Source organism: Thermobia domestica, chromosome 1 (genome assembly GCF_964235325.1).
Source record: "Thermobia domestica chromosome 1, izTheDome1.hap1.1, whole genome shotgun sequence".
Classification (NCBI taxonomy): Eukaryota; Metazoa; Arthropoda; class Insecta; order Zygentoma; family Lepismatidae; genus Thermobia; species Thermobia domestica.
The window spans coordinates 108,059,616-108,079,227 of record NC_137454.1 but is presented as its reverse complement, the minus strand read 5'-3'; the positions used below and the strand labels follow the sequence as shown (position 1 = coordinate 108,079,227).

Below are 19,612 nucleotides of genomic sequence, written 5' to 3'. Positions count from 1 at the left end.
AGCGTTCACCTCTGGTGCTTGGGGTCCCGGGTTCGATCCCAGCCCCCGCCAAGTGAACTTTGTGGTGGACAAACACCGTGCTCGTGGGTTTTCTCGGCGTTCTCCCGTTTCCTCCCACTTTCTTCATTCCACCATTTCACTCATCTCTCATCATCACCGTCTCCTTTAGCCTAACCGGCATAATCGTGGGACGTAAAACTTAAAGATTTCATTTTTTCCCTTTGGTAGCTCATGTCCACGTCTCATGTAACCTCACTTCTGAAAGGGGCTCTAAATTGAATATCAAATCAAATCACATCAATTTGACTTAGTCGACTGGAAGGAAACCTCCCTAACAGGGTACTTCAACTATAGTCCATGTATATATTCTTTTTACTCCTTATCTTGGGCTTGTCAAGAAATGTCGACCAAAGTTTTTCGCGCGATTTCCTTTTCACTATACATGGTCCAAAAATATTAGGAAAAAATGTATGGGAGGGTTCAATTCATAGTAAACAGAAGTTATACTAAGTTTGCATTTTACGTTTTTCTCGTGGACTTTTGCAATTTATAAGGTAACATGTATCAGACCACTTATTTTCTTATTGATACAATATATATAGTTGTTGAGCTGTAAAATGTTAGTTTTGGAAAAGATATGAAGTTGCAGTTTCTATATTTTTTCTCATTTAGCTTGCTGTTCAAGACTGACATAGTTTGCTCTAGTAATTTAATAATTCATGTGAATATTCACCATAGTCTGCAGAAACAGGGGTTACAAAATCAAAATTATGTGCGCATGTATGAATGTTCCCTTCTCCGGTATTCTTGAGTCTTATCCAAACATATTTAGGAATTGTTAACAGGAAACTCCATTCAAGTTCAATTTTTTACATTTATTGATTTAAGTACACTCACTAACATTGAATTAATAATACTTCATTTTTTATACAAAATGAATAATCATTATCAATGTACATTTGTACGTTATTTATACATAACTTCTATACCGATGTTATTGAACATTAGATGGAAGTGGTCTACCATCACATTTTACTCGGCATCCGTGACGAGCTGTGGTCGTTCGACCTAATTTATGGGACTGGCACCATTAGATGCATCTATACCATATTCTTCGGTTTTTGGACTTTGCAGTCCTTTTGCACGACGTGTACTTTCAGGGTTGTTTCTTGATCTTTGAAGCTAATAGTTTGCTACCTTTAAATCAGAGGGAGTGGAATTGGCTCACTGCGCGGCCAGACAGAAGGCCTACCAGTTACCTACTGGTCAAGGCAGTCCTGCTAGTAGGCCTACCCTACAAGCTCATCTCCCGCTCCTACTCGCCAGGGATAAACTCACATAGGCTACGGAATCCTACGGTTCACTACAACCCGATGCGGGAGAACCAGGGATTTCCGAGGGTGCTTATCCATCTTGGTCCAACCTACCTCGATACTTTAATGGCTATGATCATTTTCGTAGAGGTACCGCGTACACGTCGAGAAACTCCCGTATTTCATCTCGAATACCTTGGTACGAGTTAAGTCACCATTTAATTTTAAGGTAGATCACTAGGTGTTGTCGGTGCTATGCTAAACACTGCTTGAATAGTGCGGCGTTGCCAAGTAGTGTCAGTGTTTACTGGTGCCAGATAATAAAGGAAGTAATCATAGAATTCTGCTTGGATACTTACTGAATAAATTAGTTTTGAACCCTTACCGCAATTCACAGCTAAGTTCCGCTTCTCGAACTGCAACGTTAGAACCCAAGAATTAAACGTTCAAATTTGGCAACAACGCATTATGGTGTTCTGCGCAAGTTTCTTCTCAAAATTTATTTCCTTAAATGTAAATTAATATTTAAATAAAATATGAAACATAACAGAAAACACGGTCAAACAATATATCTATTTCGTAACAAGATCATTACTTTAAAGTACTTTACACATTCAAATAAACCTTTCATAAAATTGAGCACTTCTAGTAAGATTTAACAGCAAGTAAATCTTGTGTGCTCGTTGTAAAATGAAACATATTTTCTTTTATTTGTTACTTTTTCGATATCAAAAGATATAAACAAATGAAGCAGTGGCTTGTGTTGTAGCTGAAACATAACTTTATCATATAGTACAATATTTATAATATGTAACATTTCATTGCGTAGTAGTTAAGGAAATAAGCTACAATATGTACTGACTCCTGGGTGGTGATCAACCTTAATGTCAGTTCCTATTCCCAGAGAGATTTCCCCCTTTACTGGGATTGACACTTTTCTCGAGTTGTCGTTTGGTCCCTCTCGAGACAGTTAACCGAAATTTCTCTCCGATAGGATCGTCCAAATAATACGAAACTTCTTCTAACTATGGGAAAGATACACCGAATATTACAAGAGCCCATGACTGATATAGATCGTCTGCGAACAGACATGTTCATTTGGAAGTGGTAATCTTTCCTGGTAGTTTCGTCCGAGCAATACGGAACTGTTGCAGCTACGTTGCTTTCCAAACCCACTGATACATGTAGGCCATCGTTGGGAGGGACCACTTCACCCTCCCTCAAGCAATACGAAACTTCCTCTATTTGCAGAAGAGGTACACCGTACATTACCAGAACCAAAGGCTGATTTAGATTGCCTCTCTTTAACCTCCTCAGACCTGAAGGCGAATTTCAGTAGCTGGAGCTACCGGTGGCTATGAATTCATTGTTCAACACTGATGCTAGGAAACCTTCCCAGGTCCGAATGGCATCTCATCTGGATGTCACTTACTTCTATCAACCATCTATTAAATGTTAGTAATACTTTCTCTTTGAAAAGAATTTAACAAATATCTGTAATTGACAACTTACCTCGACTTAATGCTCTGTATTCTCGATAACATGCTACCACCTACAAATATTTTGTTGAAATTTTTCAAATTGACTACGATTCGTTCAAGGTTAGGTAAGACGCCATTCGGAACTGGGGAGGTTGCTCAGCATCAGTATTGAGCAATGAATTCACAGCCAACGGTAGCTCCAGCTACCAAAATTCGCCTTCAGGTCTAAGGAGGTTAAAGATAATGATTGCTCCTCTAGTAGGGACATAGATTCTGCTCCCAGTAAATATTGCCGAAAACCTGGGACGATTGATTGTTTCACCTCCTCTCTTACTCTTGAGATACGAGTGGGTGTTGGTATGGGAATTTCCCATCCCTGACCCAAGAGCACACATGAAACGCTCATTGAGGGCAAAATTACATCTTCCAGTAAGATGAGGATCCGGTCCCTGTGCACACCACTACCCCTCTTTCAAAAGTGTTACGGTATCACGTAATTTTATCTTTCAAACCCAAGAGCACGACCTAGTTGTCCATTTCAGAGGATAGATAAAACCTCACCTCCGCGGAAAGACTACAGTTCTCACTACTTACCTTGATGAAACCGTAAAGAGGTCGCACGCATCCTTCCAGATCCAATGGTATGACTTAGTCGCCCATCTCATAGGATAGCCAAAGCCTGACCTCAGCCGAACAAGTTGACTACTGTCATTAAGGGCCTCGGAACTTTCGACCATACCGGACTACGAGTTTCCTCGCATTTTCCATGATCCTATTACCTCTTCCCAACTCTTAGACCTAGAATTTTACGCGGGTATAGATGCAAAGAAGGAATCTCCTCCCGTTTCTCAGCATGCACTTGGAACCGGTCAGGGATAGGCCGCGATGGTTCAGAGTGTTACGTGTGATGAGATCACATTTTTAAAAAAAAAAAAAAAAAAAAGTTATAATGGCAATGATATCCTAGAAGGTTATGCTTTCAGTACCTACACTTCAGGGTACTAGAGCGACTCTAGCGGAAATCTCTGAAAACACATACGTTCGAATGAGCTGTAGGTAGCTTGAACAGCCATTTCGAAACGATATGTCGAACTGGGCAAGGTTTATCTCTGCTTAATGTGAATCTTTAAACGGTTTTCATGGAAGTGGTTTAGTCGAAATATTAACCTGATATAAATTTCAAGAATTATGTGAAATTGTTAATAGTTATCAAAAAATCAATCTATTAATTTTGTGATAGTTCTAAATTCAATTCCCAAATATCTATAATTGGTGTGATAATATGCAAAGCGTGTTAACAGAGGTTATTCGAAACAGTCCTCCTGAAGGTGTTAGATGGTTGTTCAAAGCATATTTAATTGGGTGAGTGTTAAATCTTGATTATTTAATATTCTCAATATATATATATTGTTAAATTTTTCCTGCAAATCAAATATTAAATTTATATTGGAATTCTAAGGATTACGAGGTATTATATTTATTATATATATTGGATTCATTATCGAAAGTTGTATTCTTGTTGTGATGATTTCATATTTATCAGTCAACTCAGATATATATTTTTGGATTATCAATTTTGCTTAAAAATTGTTGTTATTTCATTAAAGATTTTTCTGTATTGCAAATTTAAATTTTTCAAGAATTTTCTTATAAAATTTATCAAGCTAGAAATTCAGTTACTTTTACTTATCCAAATTACCTTAGTATTTCACAATTTTTTTTTTAATTATAAAAATAATCGCAGTTTTTTGGTAATATTTAAGGGAGTACTAGTTAGAAATTCGCTCTAAATATAGAAAAACTCCCGATAATTCTGCATGGAAATTTTAAATGCTTACTTACAAAATATAGCCGTTATACATAGAAATTACGAATCCCGCACATTTATAATTGTCCTGGTTATTACAACCAGCGGCCCAGGACGGAGCACATAATGGCATGTTACAAACATATCGTTTCGAATCTAACTTCAAAAAAAAAAAGAAGTAAAATACATGCTAAGATTGCGGGGTTTTGTTTGGCAAAATCTGACTAAGGTGGGAAAGTTGTTAAGTAAGCTATTAAATATATGGACATTTTTCAGGATCAATCTGTATATATCTATCTATTTTGAATTACGTTAAGGAGGATATTAAAATTAGTTCAGTTAGGATTGATTAAATGTCAGTATTTTCAGAGTACGTAAAATATATAGCCTATAGCAATAAAACTGTCAATGATTGTTAAAGGGTTGTCGCTTACCGTAAGGTATAGTAATTATTTTCGATATTTAAATTGCATTAGAATAGCTCTTTTTGTTTACTTGGTAATTAATTTGGAATTTAAGGAAGAAAGAAATCAACCACGTTTATTTTTAAATGGATTTGAAAATGGAGATACTGGAATTGTTGTACCGCAGACTGAAGGTCAACGATGGGATTTATCGTATTTAGATTCCGGAAGGGAGTCAAGGTCATTACATATTTCTGCGGTAGATAAACCCAGCGAAATGGATGAGTCATTGTCCATTCCAAGCAACACCACAACTGAGAGTTTGGCAGAAAGTGGAATGTTGGATAACGAGTTCCAACCGCTTATGTCTGTTGATAGTGCTAGTTGTGTCAGAGCAGACACAAATCCGTTTTTTGACCTGAGGCAAACAGCTGACGGAAAAGAAAAAGAAGAAAAGCGTAGTACAAATCCTTTTGTCGATAAAGACTCGATAGTGGCAAAAGAAATGAATGCATGTAGCGAACCTTTGGTTAATAGTTTTATGCCATTCCAAATACGGGCTGATAAGTTAAATGGAAGTGTTTCTAGTAATTTATTTAATGAGAAAATATAGTATATCCCAAGTACAGATGGAACAGACGATATAAAGTTATTTCAATTTTTAGTTGCAGTTCTTAGAATAATTAAATTAAAAATATTCCCGGTTGAGTCTGTTTTGATAGCAGCTTTGAGTAAAGCTGAAGGTCGTTTAAATCAGGAGCTAGTAGCATTGTATGAAATGACTAATAATTGGTTGCAAATATCAGGATATTTGTTTCGTAGATTAATAACTCCTTTAGGTAGGCGAGAACTCATAAATCGTTATGTAAAAGTGATACAAAAACCTAAAGAAAATTTGCTTGAGTATGTTAATAATATTTGTGATGCTTATGAAATATGTTACGGACCTATTAATGATAGTAGATCTAGTGAATTGTTGGATATTATAATGGAGGGGATGCAACCTCAAATTAAATTTTAAATTTATAGATATAGCCATCCAATATCATTAGATGATCTTATGGGTAATATTATGGAATACGAAAAACATCAACGTAATTTAGAAATGTATACCGCACTTGTGAGGAATTCGGAAAAAAGTGAAAATCCGAGAAATAAAATTAAGTGTTATTTTTGTGGTGGACAACATCGCATTGCAAACTGTGCTTCCAACAAACAGTACCTTTTAAATAAACGGTTAATTAAATTGAATATGGATGTGAACTCGGAAAGACGCTCTGCAGCTATTAGTGACCGGTTAAGGGCTCCGACTCAGATTATAGGAACCGGAGTTCAAACTAATGATTTACCTAGTAGTGGGGGTGATAATAACAAACAGTTTAGATATAATAATGGCAATGATAAAAGACGCTTTGCAGGGGATAGTCGACGGTCACGGTTAAAGACTAAAAGTGAGAGGACCGAAGTTCCAGAAAGGGAAGAAACTGTTTTAGAAAGAACATTGTTAGAAGGTGGAAGCAATAATAGTAGTGCGGGATACAACACACATACGAAATATAATGATCGGATGAAGACTCCTATGGAGGGGTTCCGGGCTCGATTCCGAGGGGAACATAATAGTGAACATTTGGGAGAAAAGAATATGGTGTTCAATGTGAATCCTGTGAATATGGGGGAATGTGAAAAAGGAATGCGTAAGCAATATTACGGAAACTTTAAAAACAATGGCGGCTCTAGAGGGAACAGCAGTAAGGATAGCTAACCATTATATAGAGGGGATTTGCATTCTTTTAGTAATTATAAACAAATAGAATATAATAATAAAAGCGAACATAGTATTGATGGGATTAAAATTAGTGCTGATGGAAATAAAAGTGAAAATAGAAAAACTTTCTCATTGGGAACATTGACTGCGGCTTTTGTCGATGCATTTGTCTTAGGTAAAAGTATTAGAGGAGGCTTAGATACTTGTTCTACAGCATCGTTAATTAACAGACAAAGCTTTATTCAATGGAATAGGCAGTTGAACTACCCAGTGAATATATTAAATGAGAAGTTCATTGCTGTAGGTGTTGATAAACAAAAGTTAACACTGGATCAGTGCGTAGTTATACCCATTAAGTTTAAAAATCGTGTTTACAGACTAAAGTTTTTCCTAGTTGAAAATTTAGAACCAGAATTTATACTGGGAATAAATGAATTAAAATTCTTGAAAGCGAACATTGATTTAGTGAATAATAAATTATTTCTCCCTTTGGAAGGAGTGGACATACAGTTACATTATACACTAAATATCAACCCCCCTTGTTTAAATCGAGATACTCGTTCGTGTGATATATTTTACAGTGAACCAGACCATAAGACTTCTAAATTATTCCTGCGTGACTCAGAATTGGTGAAAAGGTCCACAGTTCAGACTTTTGAAACGGATGGGTGTAGACATCCGGGAGATACAGCACAGGGATTTTGCAGTGTTGCCACATCTATTAGTCCATCTTTGGATAGCAGTCCCAACATCCAGTCGGACCAGATGGATAGCCTATTGAGGGTGGATCCTGTTGTATTAGAAGCTAATCCTGAATTACAAGGGTATGTTAACGAGATATTTAGTAAATATCCTTCTGTTTTTTCATCACATGTTGGTAAAATTAAAGACTTTGAATATAAAATCCAGTTAAATAACTACACTCTTATTCGTAAGAAGGCTTACCCGTTATCACGGAGTTCTCAAAGAGAGATGGGTAAAATTCTCGATGAGATGTTAAAGGCCGATTTAATACAACCAAGTAACAGTGATTATGCTTTCCCTTGTTTTTTAGTAAATAATAATGACGGAACAAAGAGCTTAATAGTTAATTATTCTGATTTGAATCGACATCTTTATTTAAATACTCAGTTCACACCAAGGATAGAAGACATATTGTCTGAATTATCTGATGGTAAAATCTTTAGCCATCTTGATATAAGGAAAGCATATTTAACCATACCTTTAACGAAGGAAAGCCGTCATCTAACAGCATTTCTTACGCATAGGGGTTTATATGAATATAAAGTCTTGCCTTTTGGTTTGGCAGCAGGGAGTCATGTATTATCTAAAATATTAACTGACTTATTGTATCCTTTGAAAGATGAAGGGGTTCAATGGTATATGGACGACCTAATTTGCAAAAGTTCAGATATAGAAAGCCATAAGCAATTATTGGAAAAAGTTTTAAGGTTATTGGAAGAAAAAGATTTAACTTTATCCACAAAGAAATGTACCTTTTTTTCAAATAAGATATCATATTTAGGCTATATTATCGAAAAAGGGAAAATGTACATGGACCCTTCAAGGTTAGAAGTAATTAGAAAGTTACCTGCTCCAAAGACAAAAAAAGGATTAATTTCTTTATCGTGTTTTTTACAATACTATGCAAAGTTCGTCCCGCAGTTCCATGAGGTTATGGAACCCATTGAACGTTTAAGGGCGGCTTCTGCTGAATTTGTTTGGTGACCGGAACAACAAAAAGCATTGGAAGATATTAAGGAATTATTTGCCAATCATGTAATGTTAAAATTACCCGATTTAAATAAGAAGATTATTGTCAATACGGATAGCAGTCTCAAAAGTTTAGGGGGAGTCCTACAACAATATGATGATAATAATAACTTTGTACCTGTAGCATTCTATAGTAGACGTCTAAAGAAACATGACTTTAATAAGCCGATTTACTTGCTAGAAATGTTAGCAGCTATAGAAACTATGGAACGTTTTAGTGCTTACTTGTATAAACCTTTTGAATTAAGAATGGATCATTCTGGACTCGTGTATGCCTTGAGGAATATGAAAAGGGTTAAACGTTATGGATCATTGTTATACAGACTATTTGCATTTACGTTTGAGGTAAAATCTATATCCTCTAATATGAATATAACAGCTGATTTTATTTCAAGGTTACATGATCAGAATAATTTTGAGGAAATGGAAACTGAACTTTCTCACTCTGAACAGGTAAATAATTATTGTCTAATTAACCTTTGGAATATGCCTTTTGCTAATATATCAATTAAAGAACATCAATTAAAGGACCCTGAATTAGGTAATATTATTAAGGAATTAAGAGCAAAAAGGGAAGTAGAAGGATATAAATTAATCCAAGGCATATTATGTAAGAAAACAAGAGCCATAAGAAATCCATACAAAGTATGTTTGCCCAAGGAATTAGTTCCTAGTATAATAGAAGTCTTTCATTCAAATATTTTGCCAGGTTCTCATGCTAGTATAAATAAAACTATAGCTAAGATCTGTGCTCGTTTTACATGGAATGGGATATTGAAGGAAATAAAAGATTATGTATCCACTTGTTCGGATTGTCAACTAAATAAGAGCCATAATAGGAAACCAACTGGAAAGCTAGTATCTAAGTATGAGAATGTAGTTAATGGACTTTGGGCAGTAGATTTACTAGGACCACTAATTGAAAGTAAGTCAGGACGTTACTGTTTGATAGTTGTCGATTCCTTTTCTAAAAGAGTATTTTTAGAACCAATTAAGGTCTTGTCTTCACAAAGTGTGATTAATAAGTTATATAAATTAATGTGTAGAAATGGATTTATTTTTAGCATATGTCATGATAATCATTCAATATTTACATCAGCTAAATTCAAAGAATTTCTATATGCAAATGGTATTAAGGATATTAGTATATCCCCTTATCACCCGGCGTCAAATCCTAGTGAAAAATACGTATCCACTATAAAAAATTCATTAAGAATTTATTTTGGAAAGAAACAAAGCTCATGGGATAAAGGATTGTGGGAAATTGAATTTTCTGTCAATAATGCCATCCATGAGGATACGAAATGCAGTCCTATGGATTTAGTATTTAATTATAATGTTTGTAATCCACTGGACATTAAGTGGAAAATAAGTATGTTGGATTTGAATCCTAGGGATCCCGATTTATGGAATCGAGCTTTAGATAACATGGAAAGAGCATGGCAACGTAAAAAGAAAATATACAATCAACGTCGGCTAGATAATGATTATAATGTGGGTGACAAGGTATTAATTAAATCACAAGTATTATCATCAATGAAAGATAAAAGAACAAAATCTTTGTGTGCGAAATGGTGTGGACCATTCGAGATCGAATGTTTTCTGGGTAGGAATACCATAAGAGTTGTTAATGTAGATAATCCCAGAGATATCCGTAAGAGTCATGTTAGTTTGACAAAAAAGTGTAGAGAAAGGAGAGGAAATGCATCATAAATATTAAATATATTAAGCATATTTCTGTACTTAATTCCCAACTTAAGTTAAAAAAAAGGTAGAAATAATTAATCTAGTCAGAATTATATATAAAAAAATCTTACAAACCATCTAGTCAGATAAACATTATATAAGTAGAGATAATATATTAAATTGCTTTTAAAATATTTTAATGTGTTTCTAATATATGTTTTTGTTAGTGTTCCAGATCTGGATGTCTTGTAGCAATGTCCCAAAAATGTTAGTAAAAAATTGTATCTGTCCAAATTCCGCCATGGAAAATTTTATGGAATATATGTAACGAAGCTCAACCAGATGTAACGAAGCTGAAAATTGATCGGAATCATGATGGTGCTATGTTTGATGAGTATTATGAATATTGTTATTATTACTGAATTTAATTTTAAAAAGAAAGTAGGAATACCTCCTGAGAATATATATATAGAAACATATTGAGAATGAATTTCTGTAAAACTTTATGAATAGATAGGGACTATTAGTAATAACTAATACTATTTAACTAACTAGAGTAGTTGGGATTAATAGAATGTTAGGTGGTGTGATTGAATTTATGGGGAAATTTTTTTTCTTTAGTTCAGTTACTTTTTCGTTTGGTATGTAGTGAATAGAGTGAGAGTGATGGTTAGTTAGAATCAGTAGTTTATTAATTAGCTGGTAGAAGTTAATAGTAATAGATACCTAGAAAGATTAACAGAATTTATCTATTCATAATTAAATTTAGAATAATAATACTTTAAAATTATGGTTTAAAATAGAAATAAAAAGTTGTGCCAACTTCTTATAGCCGGGAGGGCGATATTTGTTACGTGTGATGAGATCGCATTTAAAAAAAAAAAAAAAAAGAAAAGTTATAATGGCAATGATATCCTAGAAGGTTATGCTTTCAGTACCTACACTTCAGGGTACTAGAGCGACTCTAGCGGAAATCTCTGAAAACACATACGTTCGAATGAGCTGTAGGTAGCTTGAACAGCCATTTCGAAACGATATGTCGAACTGGGCAAGGTTTATCTCTGCTTAATGTGAATCTGTAAACGGTTTTCATGGAAGTGGTTTAGTCGAAATATTAACCTGATATAAATTTCAAGAATTATGTGAAATTGTTAATAGTTATCAAAAAATCAATCTATTAATTTTGTGATAGTTCTAAATTCAATTCCCAAATATCTATAATTGGTGTGATAATATGCAAAGCGTGTTAACAGAGGTTATTCGAAACAGTCCTCCTGAAGGTGTTAGATGGTTGTTCAAAGCATTTTTAATTGGGTAAGTGTTAAATCTTGATTATTTAATATTCTCAATATATATATATATTGTTAATTTTTTCCTGCAGAACAAATATTAAATTTATATTGGAATTCTAAGGATTACGAGGTATTATATTTATTATATATATTGGATTCATTATCGAAAGTTGTATTCTTGTTGTGATGATTTCATATTTATCAGTCAACTCAGATATATATTTTTGGATTATCAATTTTGCTTAAAAATTGTTGTTATTTCATTAAAGATTTTTCTGTATTGCAAATTTAAATTTTTCAAGAATTTTCTTATAAAATTTACCAAGCTAGAAATTCAGTTACTTTTACTTATCCAAATTACCTTAGTATTTCACAATTTTTTTTAATTATAAAAATAATCGCAGTTTTTTGGTAATATTTAAGCGAGTACTAGTTAGAAATTTGCTCTAAATATGGAAAAACTCCCGCTAAGTCTGCATGGAAATTTTAAATGCTTACTTACAAAATATAGCCGTTATACATAGAAATTACGAATCCCGCACATTTATAATTGTCCTGGTTATTACAACCAGCGGCCCAGGACGGAGCACATAGTGGCATGTTACAAGAGGTATAGCACTCAACTCTGGCCCATAGCATCCCTGCTTCCATTCCAGCTCGTGCCAATTCTGTTTATGTTGGACAAATACCATGTACGTGGACTTTCTTGCGGACTATTTCCCTCCAAACCAATATATGTTTACAGTAAAATAGTTTAGAATGATTGAACCCCTGTTGTGATAACCGCAGTATTTCGTCACGGGCCCTCCTATTACGAAATCTTGGCTACGTGCCTCCTCTGGGCTATGTGTCATCGAAAAATATTATAAGTGGTTTTATATTAGAGGTCTAGAAACAGAAATAAAGTTCATATTCTTTGTTATATTTGAAGAGAACTGTGGAAATTCAGAGCAGTACAGGAGTTACTTAAAGGCTATTTAAGACCAATATGGAATACTTATGAATTTAAATATGTCCGGTCGTGCTGAATCCAAAGTATTAAGTATTGGAAAGTTCAACTTCTCCAGAGAATTGTATCATTGTAAGAAATCTTTGGAAAACCTTTCTAGTTGTTTGTTTATTCGCTGAAATGAAAAAGACTCCCTACAATTGTAAAGTTGTCAAATCCTACGTCATATTTGAAAGTTTTACGTTTTTCTGGCACATTTTACGTTATATGTTTTTATTTTCCCCCTAAAATGACTTCTTCCGTTTTATAATAAGAAGAAACTGATAATCCTTTACACTCTTAAAGTGTGTTTGTTATGCTGTACATACAATGTGTATATCACATATCTTACGCTTATCCCCCTTCAAATAGTAAAACCTTTCCTGTTTTTTTTTTTCTGAAAAGTATTTTCATCCTACATAATTGTCCTATTCTTGTATTATTCTCTAGGAAAGTCGTGGTTAAGATTTATCCAATGGTTAAAATTTGCGTTAACTCCTCGTAGTTATACTGTATAGATAACATGCAAACCTACTGAGCAGACACTGAGATTCGATTCCCGGAGGGAATGCATGTGGTTTGACTGTCATGTTAAGTTCTAGGTCCTTGTCTCATGTAGCCTCGGTTCTGAAATGTATTATAAACTCGAAACCAACCAACCAACCTGTTATTCCGTAAAATAAATGAGCTATTTATCTGAATGTAATTAAGGATATATAACCTTTATTATTATTATTATTATTAGTATTATTAGTATTATTATTATTATTATTATTATTATTATTATTATTATTATTATTATTATTATTATTATTATTGTTGTTGTTGTTGTTGTTGTATGAAGAAAATATATGGTTTTAACATAGGACAAAGACTAGAAGTTTTTTTATTTATTTTCCTAAAGATTGATTTTGTAATTTTACTATCCAATAAGTATGTTTCCCCATTATATTTATGTGACCGTATGGTATAGGACCTAACGCCACTATCATTTAGTAGCATTTAAACGATAAATATTTACTTTAAGGCAATCGATTTTGTAAAAAAAAACTATGTATTAAATTTTCTATTCACTCAAATCTCGCTCCTTTGGTTCGAATTTCCAATGTATACGTATTATAAACTTCTCGTCTCTTATTCTAATTTTCTATTCCTATTACAAAAGAAAATGCAATTTACAACGATAGTGGTTGGAATTATTTCAAAATTTTAATTATCAAAGGAAGACTAAATTTATTTTTAAATTTGAAACTTATCTTACCTCCCTGAGGAAAGAATTGTGAATATATTCCTTTAAATGCATCTTCTCTAACTACTCCTGTAGGACTTTCAGCTTTAAATCCTCGATATAACCTCTTCAATTCAGACTCACTAAATCTTGTTCCTCGACACAGAGATTCTAGACTTTCAGGACGATAACGAGGTGGTGCTTCTAGATCTTCCAACTCTGAATCTGAAAATTAAAAGTGTACATTATGATTGATGAAATTTAAAATGTTGTTTAATCTTTTCTGTGAATGCAAGTTTATTGTTTTTTGGGGGGTTACATATTTAATTCGAATATAATTCTTTACACGAGACATTGCTCCGTCACAGAGCTGGTTTCTTGATATTATAAGTAAAGTATATCCATTAGCAATGTCCTGTTGAACAACCAGGAAGTTTTCCAACTACTGACTCTTTTAGATTAGAGTATTTTGATAGTACTAAAGACCTAGGTCGTGCTCCTTCATTGTGAAACTCGTAGCCCCGTGCAATCTGTGAGCATGAATATGAGTTTGATCAACGCCATAAATGTTTACTTCGTATTAAAACTGACTACTGGCTCGAGACCAGCTTTAAGTATTATATTACGTCTTATACCTTTGTTGCTGAAAAAGAACAGTACGTTTCGATCCACAAATCAATAAACATTTACGTTCTACAATGCAACACACTGAGACTTTCAATGAAGCATGTGGTTAAAGAGTCTGAACAAGATAATCGTCTCCTTTGCTCCACTCCTTGCGGATTGTTGTATGATTTTTACCTATATTGTACTACAGAGTCATTTTTAGAATATGATGAAAATTTGCAGAGTCATTTTTCAAAAAGTCTCATTCAGCAAAATAAACCTTTCTGTGAATTTTCCAACGGAATTGGTTTGTTCATGAAAGATTGAAGCGACTCTGGAGAAAATAATGCCATATAACATTTTCTAAGTTTCGAGTAAACTGGTAAAGAAAGTTCATTCTTTCCATGCAATGCAACGCAATAACATATACCAAACAAGTTTATCCTGCCATCTGCAGATGTATTTCCGGAATTAAACTACTTACACACTATTACGTGATTCGATCCCAATCCATTCTACCTCGTAACTCAATTTCACCGGAAATGACATTTATGAATCAGTACATTTTAATTTCTTATTTAGAATATCGAATAATTTCTTTCATGCAATAATGTAGTAGCTACAGTGATAACGAGATTCCTATGCAATTGTTACAGTGGAATCTGTCTCCGTTTCTAAATACTAGACATAATATGCTAATCTCTCAGTCAGTAGTAATGTTGCCCGACAGAGGAGACGACACAAATTTCGTGACGAGATACATGAGACTTTTTTTTTTTTTTTTTTTTTTTAGACAGAATCACTTTCAGGACACCTTCTCAAGAGAAAACGGCCTCAAATATTGTTTCATGGGCAACCCTCTTCTTCCGCAGATAATACAAACAAATTTATATTTTTTTGACTCAGTTCTCATCTCCATATTCAATCATTTGCGGCCAGCATTATATGCACCTGATGAGTAAACAATCTTTATTTTTTGCTTTCTTCGAATATTGAAACTTTGAAAGCATCATGTAAATCGTTATAATCAACGACTACGCCCTCCTTCATATTGTCAAGCTTTTACAAATACCGTATATCTGTTTACTTAGTACTTCGCTGGAACATTACAACCATTATTTGTTCTCACTTCTGTAATATTACTCCTTATTATTACAGCCTAGTTATTTGTTTTGATAACTTTTATTCGTTGTATTAACAGTGTAACTGAGTTTTCTTTTCGAGTTTTCTTTACTACATTCTTCTATTTGTTCTAGCTCCTTCTTAATCCTTTTCTGATTTTCATTCCTACATAGCACTATTATTATTACTGCACTACTACTACAGGTTTTCTTTGTTGTAATAGGGAGGTAGAGAATTAAGAAATACATCTTACATCTTCTCTCTATTACACCTTCTTCAATTTTGCACATATTTAACTTAATTTCATCCCAAATTTCCTTTACGTTCACATTTTTATATTTTAATTACATCCCCCTTTTATAACTTGTTAATTTTTGTAGTTTTTCCCCTTATACTTCCTTGATATATTATCTTTCTAGTTTAAAAAATTCCACATTCTAAACTAGTCTTTCACTTTCTTCATTTCCTTTTCTAGTAATTCTTTCTTCCTGATTTTCGTAATTTCTTACATTTTTATGCACCCTCGTGTTTACGTGACTGCTTTCAACTTCAGTTCACTATATTTACAATGGTTTAGCGATGTATTACTATGCTACACTAGCGCACACACATTGAAAACTGAAGTTATAATACGCTCAAAACATGTATATCCGCTAGAAATTAATATCACGTAAGATGAATATCATGTTTTGCGTTTAGACCTACAAGAATTATCCGTATGACTTGCTTGACAGTAGAAGAGTTTGCATACGAAAAGTTCGATTTGGTTTTACGAGAAACTTGATTGTTCTACTCTCTTAAATCTATACGTACCTTAAGGAGCAATCACAAAATTGTAAAATTTAAGTTCATTTAGCTATCGTATACTTACCCAAAGCAAATTTCACGCCTGTCCATGCTTGTTTGACAAAATTTAGGACTCGCCTGTAAAGTGAACGTGTGGCTCTCCCTGCCGTTCCAGAAAACCCTTGATGGCGGGGTCGCCCGTGTTTTCCTGAGTGGCTACTCACCATCCCATACATTCTAATCCTTAGACGACCAAGCACTATCTCTCATGGTTTCACGTTACCTGTAATAATAATAGTGAAACTAAGAAAATTTAAAGGTATGTAATTTGTCAGTATTAAAACTTGAACGTTAACCCAAATATTACCCTCCGGAGGAAGCTTTTTGACCTTCGAGACACTTTCTAGCTTGTGAGTATATATTGAGAATCTTTCAGAAATTGATCTCTTACACGAAAACATAAAAAGCAATATACCGATGGACAAATATAAGTGTCCAAATACATTATTGCAAAGTTATAGTCAGCTGAAAAATTGCAGGAATGATAAAATCAAGAATATAACTAGATTGTTTATTGATTGATTTGGAGTTTATTGTCCCATTCAGCACTTAAGTTGTATGATACATAGCTTTAGCGTAGAATTCAAACAATGAGCTTCCACCAAATATCCAACGTGAAACTCCCGGCTCGTATGCTAACAATATAGGCACCAGGGAGCTCTGTCATAATTTTATAATGAAGTATCAGTTCAAGGTCGGCTAGGAAGACTTAGTGATTACTTCAAGCCATAGTTTTCAAGAATGTAAGTACTATATTGGATATGGAGCAAGGCCAGCGATGGGGTTAGCCTGGAAGCACAGAAGGAAATGCATGAGGCTTACCAAGTAACAATGATAAATCATACCGCAAAAGTGGTGCATCCTCCTTATCTACTGAAAATCGATGGAATATACGGCTTAAAATAAGCATTAAGACTACATAAAGAATCTTGGTTTAACATTTCTTTCTAGAGTTTTGATTCATTTCGTACCGTTCCGAAAATTTTCGGTAGGTTCGCAAATATGTATTACTGTGCCCACAACAATTGATTAGTGTTTAGTGCCCCTTGTCAGCACTGAAGCTATATGAGACGTTTCACAGATTGATGTGGAATCCGAACCAGAGCAATGAATTCAAATTTCAAGACTACGAGTACTCCGCCGGGAATTGAACCTGGGAGTTCGTGCACCAAAAGTACGCGAAATAGCCACTCGAGCAGTGCATAGAGTTGTATCCACGTCGCATATATACCAATGACGCTGTCTACGTTGAGGCGAACGATCCTCCCTCTCACTTATTTCAACCCTAAATTATAAGAGAAAATCAAAATACAATGTGTATCAAAATACAATGTGCACGTGTGTGCTATAAAAATCGTGTTTTTAATCAACATTCAGGAAAATATGTTATATGAAGTTGGAAATAACGCACTCCCTCATTTCAGCTGCAAGAAATTGAGATGATTCGAAAGTCTCAAAGAAAGACCGTATTCGACGAAATTGTACTTTTTCGATCACAAGATCCAACTTCTATCAATCAAAAATTTTCTTGTAGACCTTATATCTGCAGAACTACATACAGTGTAACCAAGACCAAACTATCAATTTACTCAGTATGACGCGCTTATTCCGTAGAAAATACGAAACTCGATTTAGAGGCCGTTAAAAAATTTTGTGTTCCCTGATCCAAAAACTAATTATTGGCCAAGATCGCAGTCTTCTGATGCATTTTTTAAAAATCGTTCCTAAAATTCTTGGCCAAGATCACGATATTTTGATCCATTTTAGATCGTTCCTAAAATTCTTGTTTATCAAAGATATCACATAATTTTTATTTTAATCTTTGAGGGTGGCATCACGTGAGTCCCCGTGTTTGATTGAGTTAAACTTGCAAGGTCGTGAATTACATGAAAACCTTGATTATACACATAGATTAAACATAGATCATAAATCAATCATGTCAAAATAAAATAAAATTTATGAAAGTTATCATAGAATCTATTTTTTAAAAACTCGGAAGAGGGAGGAATATAGGTTCCCTCTCTCGTTCTCAATTGATTTTAAGTTATAGAAATGATTGTGATGCCTCAAAAAGTATACGCCATTTTCCATGAAAATCTATTTCTTTTTCAAAAGATATCTCGGATCATATTTTTTTAATGTAAGGGAGAAACAAATAACACATGCCACATTATGGCGATAAATTCACCGCTTATTCTTGATAGATTTTAATCCTAGCATTGGAGATTACTGAAAAGAGGTTAAAAAGATAAAGCAATTCGGGGAGAAGTGACAATAGGGGTGAAGCGAATAGAGTTAAGGTTAATGATATGTGGCCAGTAGTGTACGCAGGAATTTATTTCGGGGGGCAAACTCAATATGAGGGTATTTTATATTAAAATTCCTGGAATTGCCACTAAAATTAGGCTAAATTTACACAAAAGTAGAAATTTCGGGGGTCTGGACCCCCAGGACCCACCCCCTGCATACGTCCCTGTATGTGGCAACAAAGCATAATCGGCGCTGACCTTGCATAGACCCTGTACGTGCAGTATTGAATCTAGGGCTGACGAAGAAGGTAGTGTACACAGGAAAGAAGCAAATTATTGAATACAGCGAGCACGGGCAGCAGGGAAGGTGGGTAGATTTGTAGCCTTTTTTGTTGCTATTGTTGTATGGAACAGTAAGAAACTAGGGCAATTCTTTCCTGGAGTAATCATGTTGTACCCAATACTTCCACAGCAGCATGAGGTGATTATTAGATACGCATGTATATAGATGTGTCTCAATATATTGCTAACATAAAACTACAAAACATGCTTTGAGAAAAGACGACGAGGTGAGGTGAAGTGACTAACATATTTTGGGGTGATGTGAATAGTCCTGTTATTCATTTTATATTGTGTGTATATATGCCTCTCCGAATATTAACACATACCGATCACTTCTTCCTCGGAACATTTTTTTTAACGAAACACTGCTCCAAATCACAGTCTCATATAGGAGAAACCTGGGTTCAAGACCTATTGGAAACACAAATATTGTGCTCTTTCTGTTAAGAAATGAAATGAAAGGAAGCCTTTGAGTTTTACGTCCCACGGTTATGCCGGTTAGGCTAAAGGAGTCGGTGATGATGAGTAATGAATGAAATGGTGGAATGAAGAAAGTGGGAGGAAACGGGAGAACCCCGAGGAAACCCACGCACATGGTGTTTGTCCATCACAAAGTTCACCGCAGCCCTCTTTCTGTTAAGGCCAGACAATTCAATGCCCCCGAGACGATACTTTGAACACAATGTCGGGTTGGTATATCTATTTCCTCA

At 34.4% G+C, this 19,612-nt stretch overlaps 1 protein-coding gene across 1 annotated transcript in view; it reads right to left on the bottom strand.

The window, feature by feature from the left end:
- LOC145666442 (Kv channel-interacting protein 4-like) overlaps window positions 1-19,612 on the bottom strand; it is a 58,986-nt gene that overhangs the window by 20,339 nt on the left and 19,035 nt on the right. The window contains exons 2-3 of the mRNA XM_081733672.1: window positions 16,337-16,534; window positions 13,771-13,962 (exon numbers count right to left, since the gene is read on the bottom strand). Of these exons, the coding sequence (XP_081589798.1) occupies window positions 13,771-13,962; window positions 16,337-16,487 (343 nt within the window). The 5' untranslated portion in view covers window positions 16,488-16,534. The remainder of the gene's footprint in view (window positions 1-13,770; window positions 13,963-16,336; window positions 16,535-19,612) is intronic.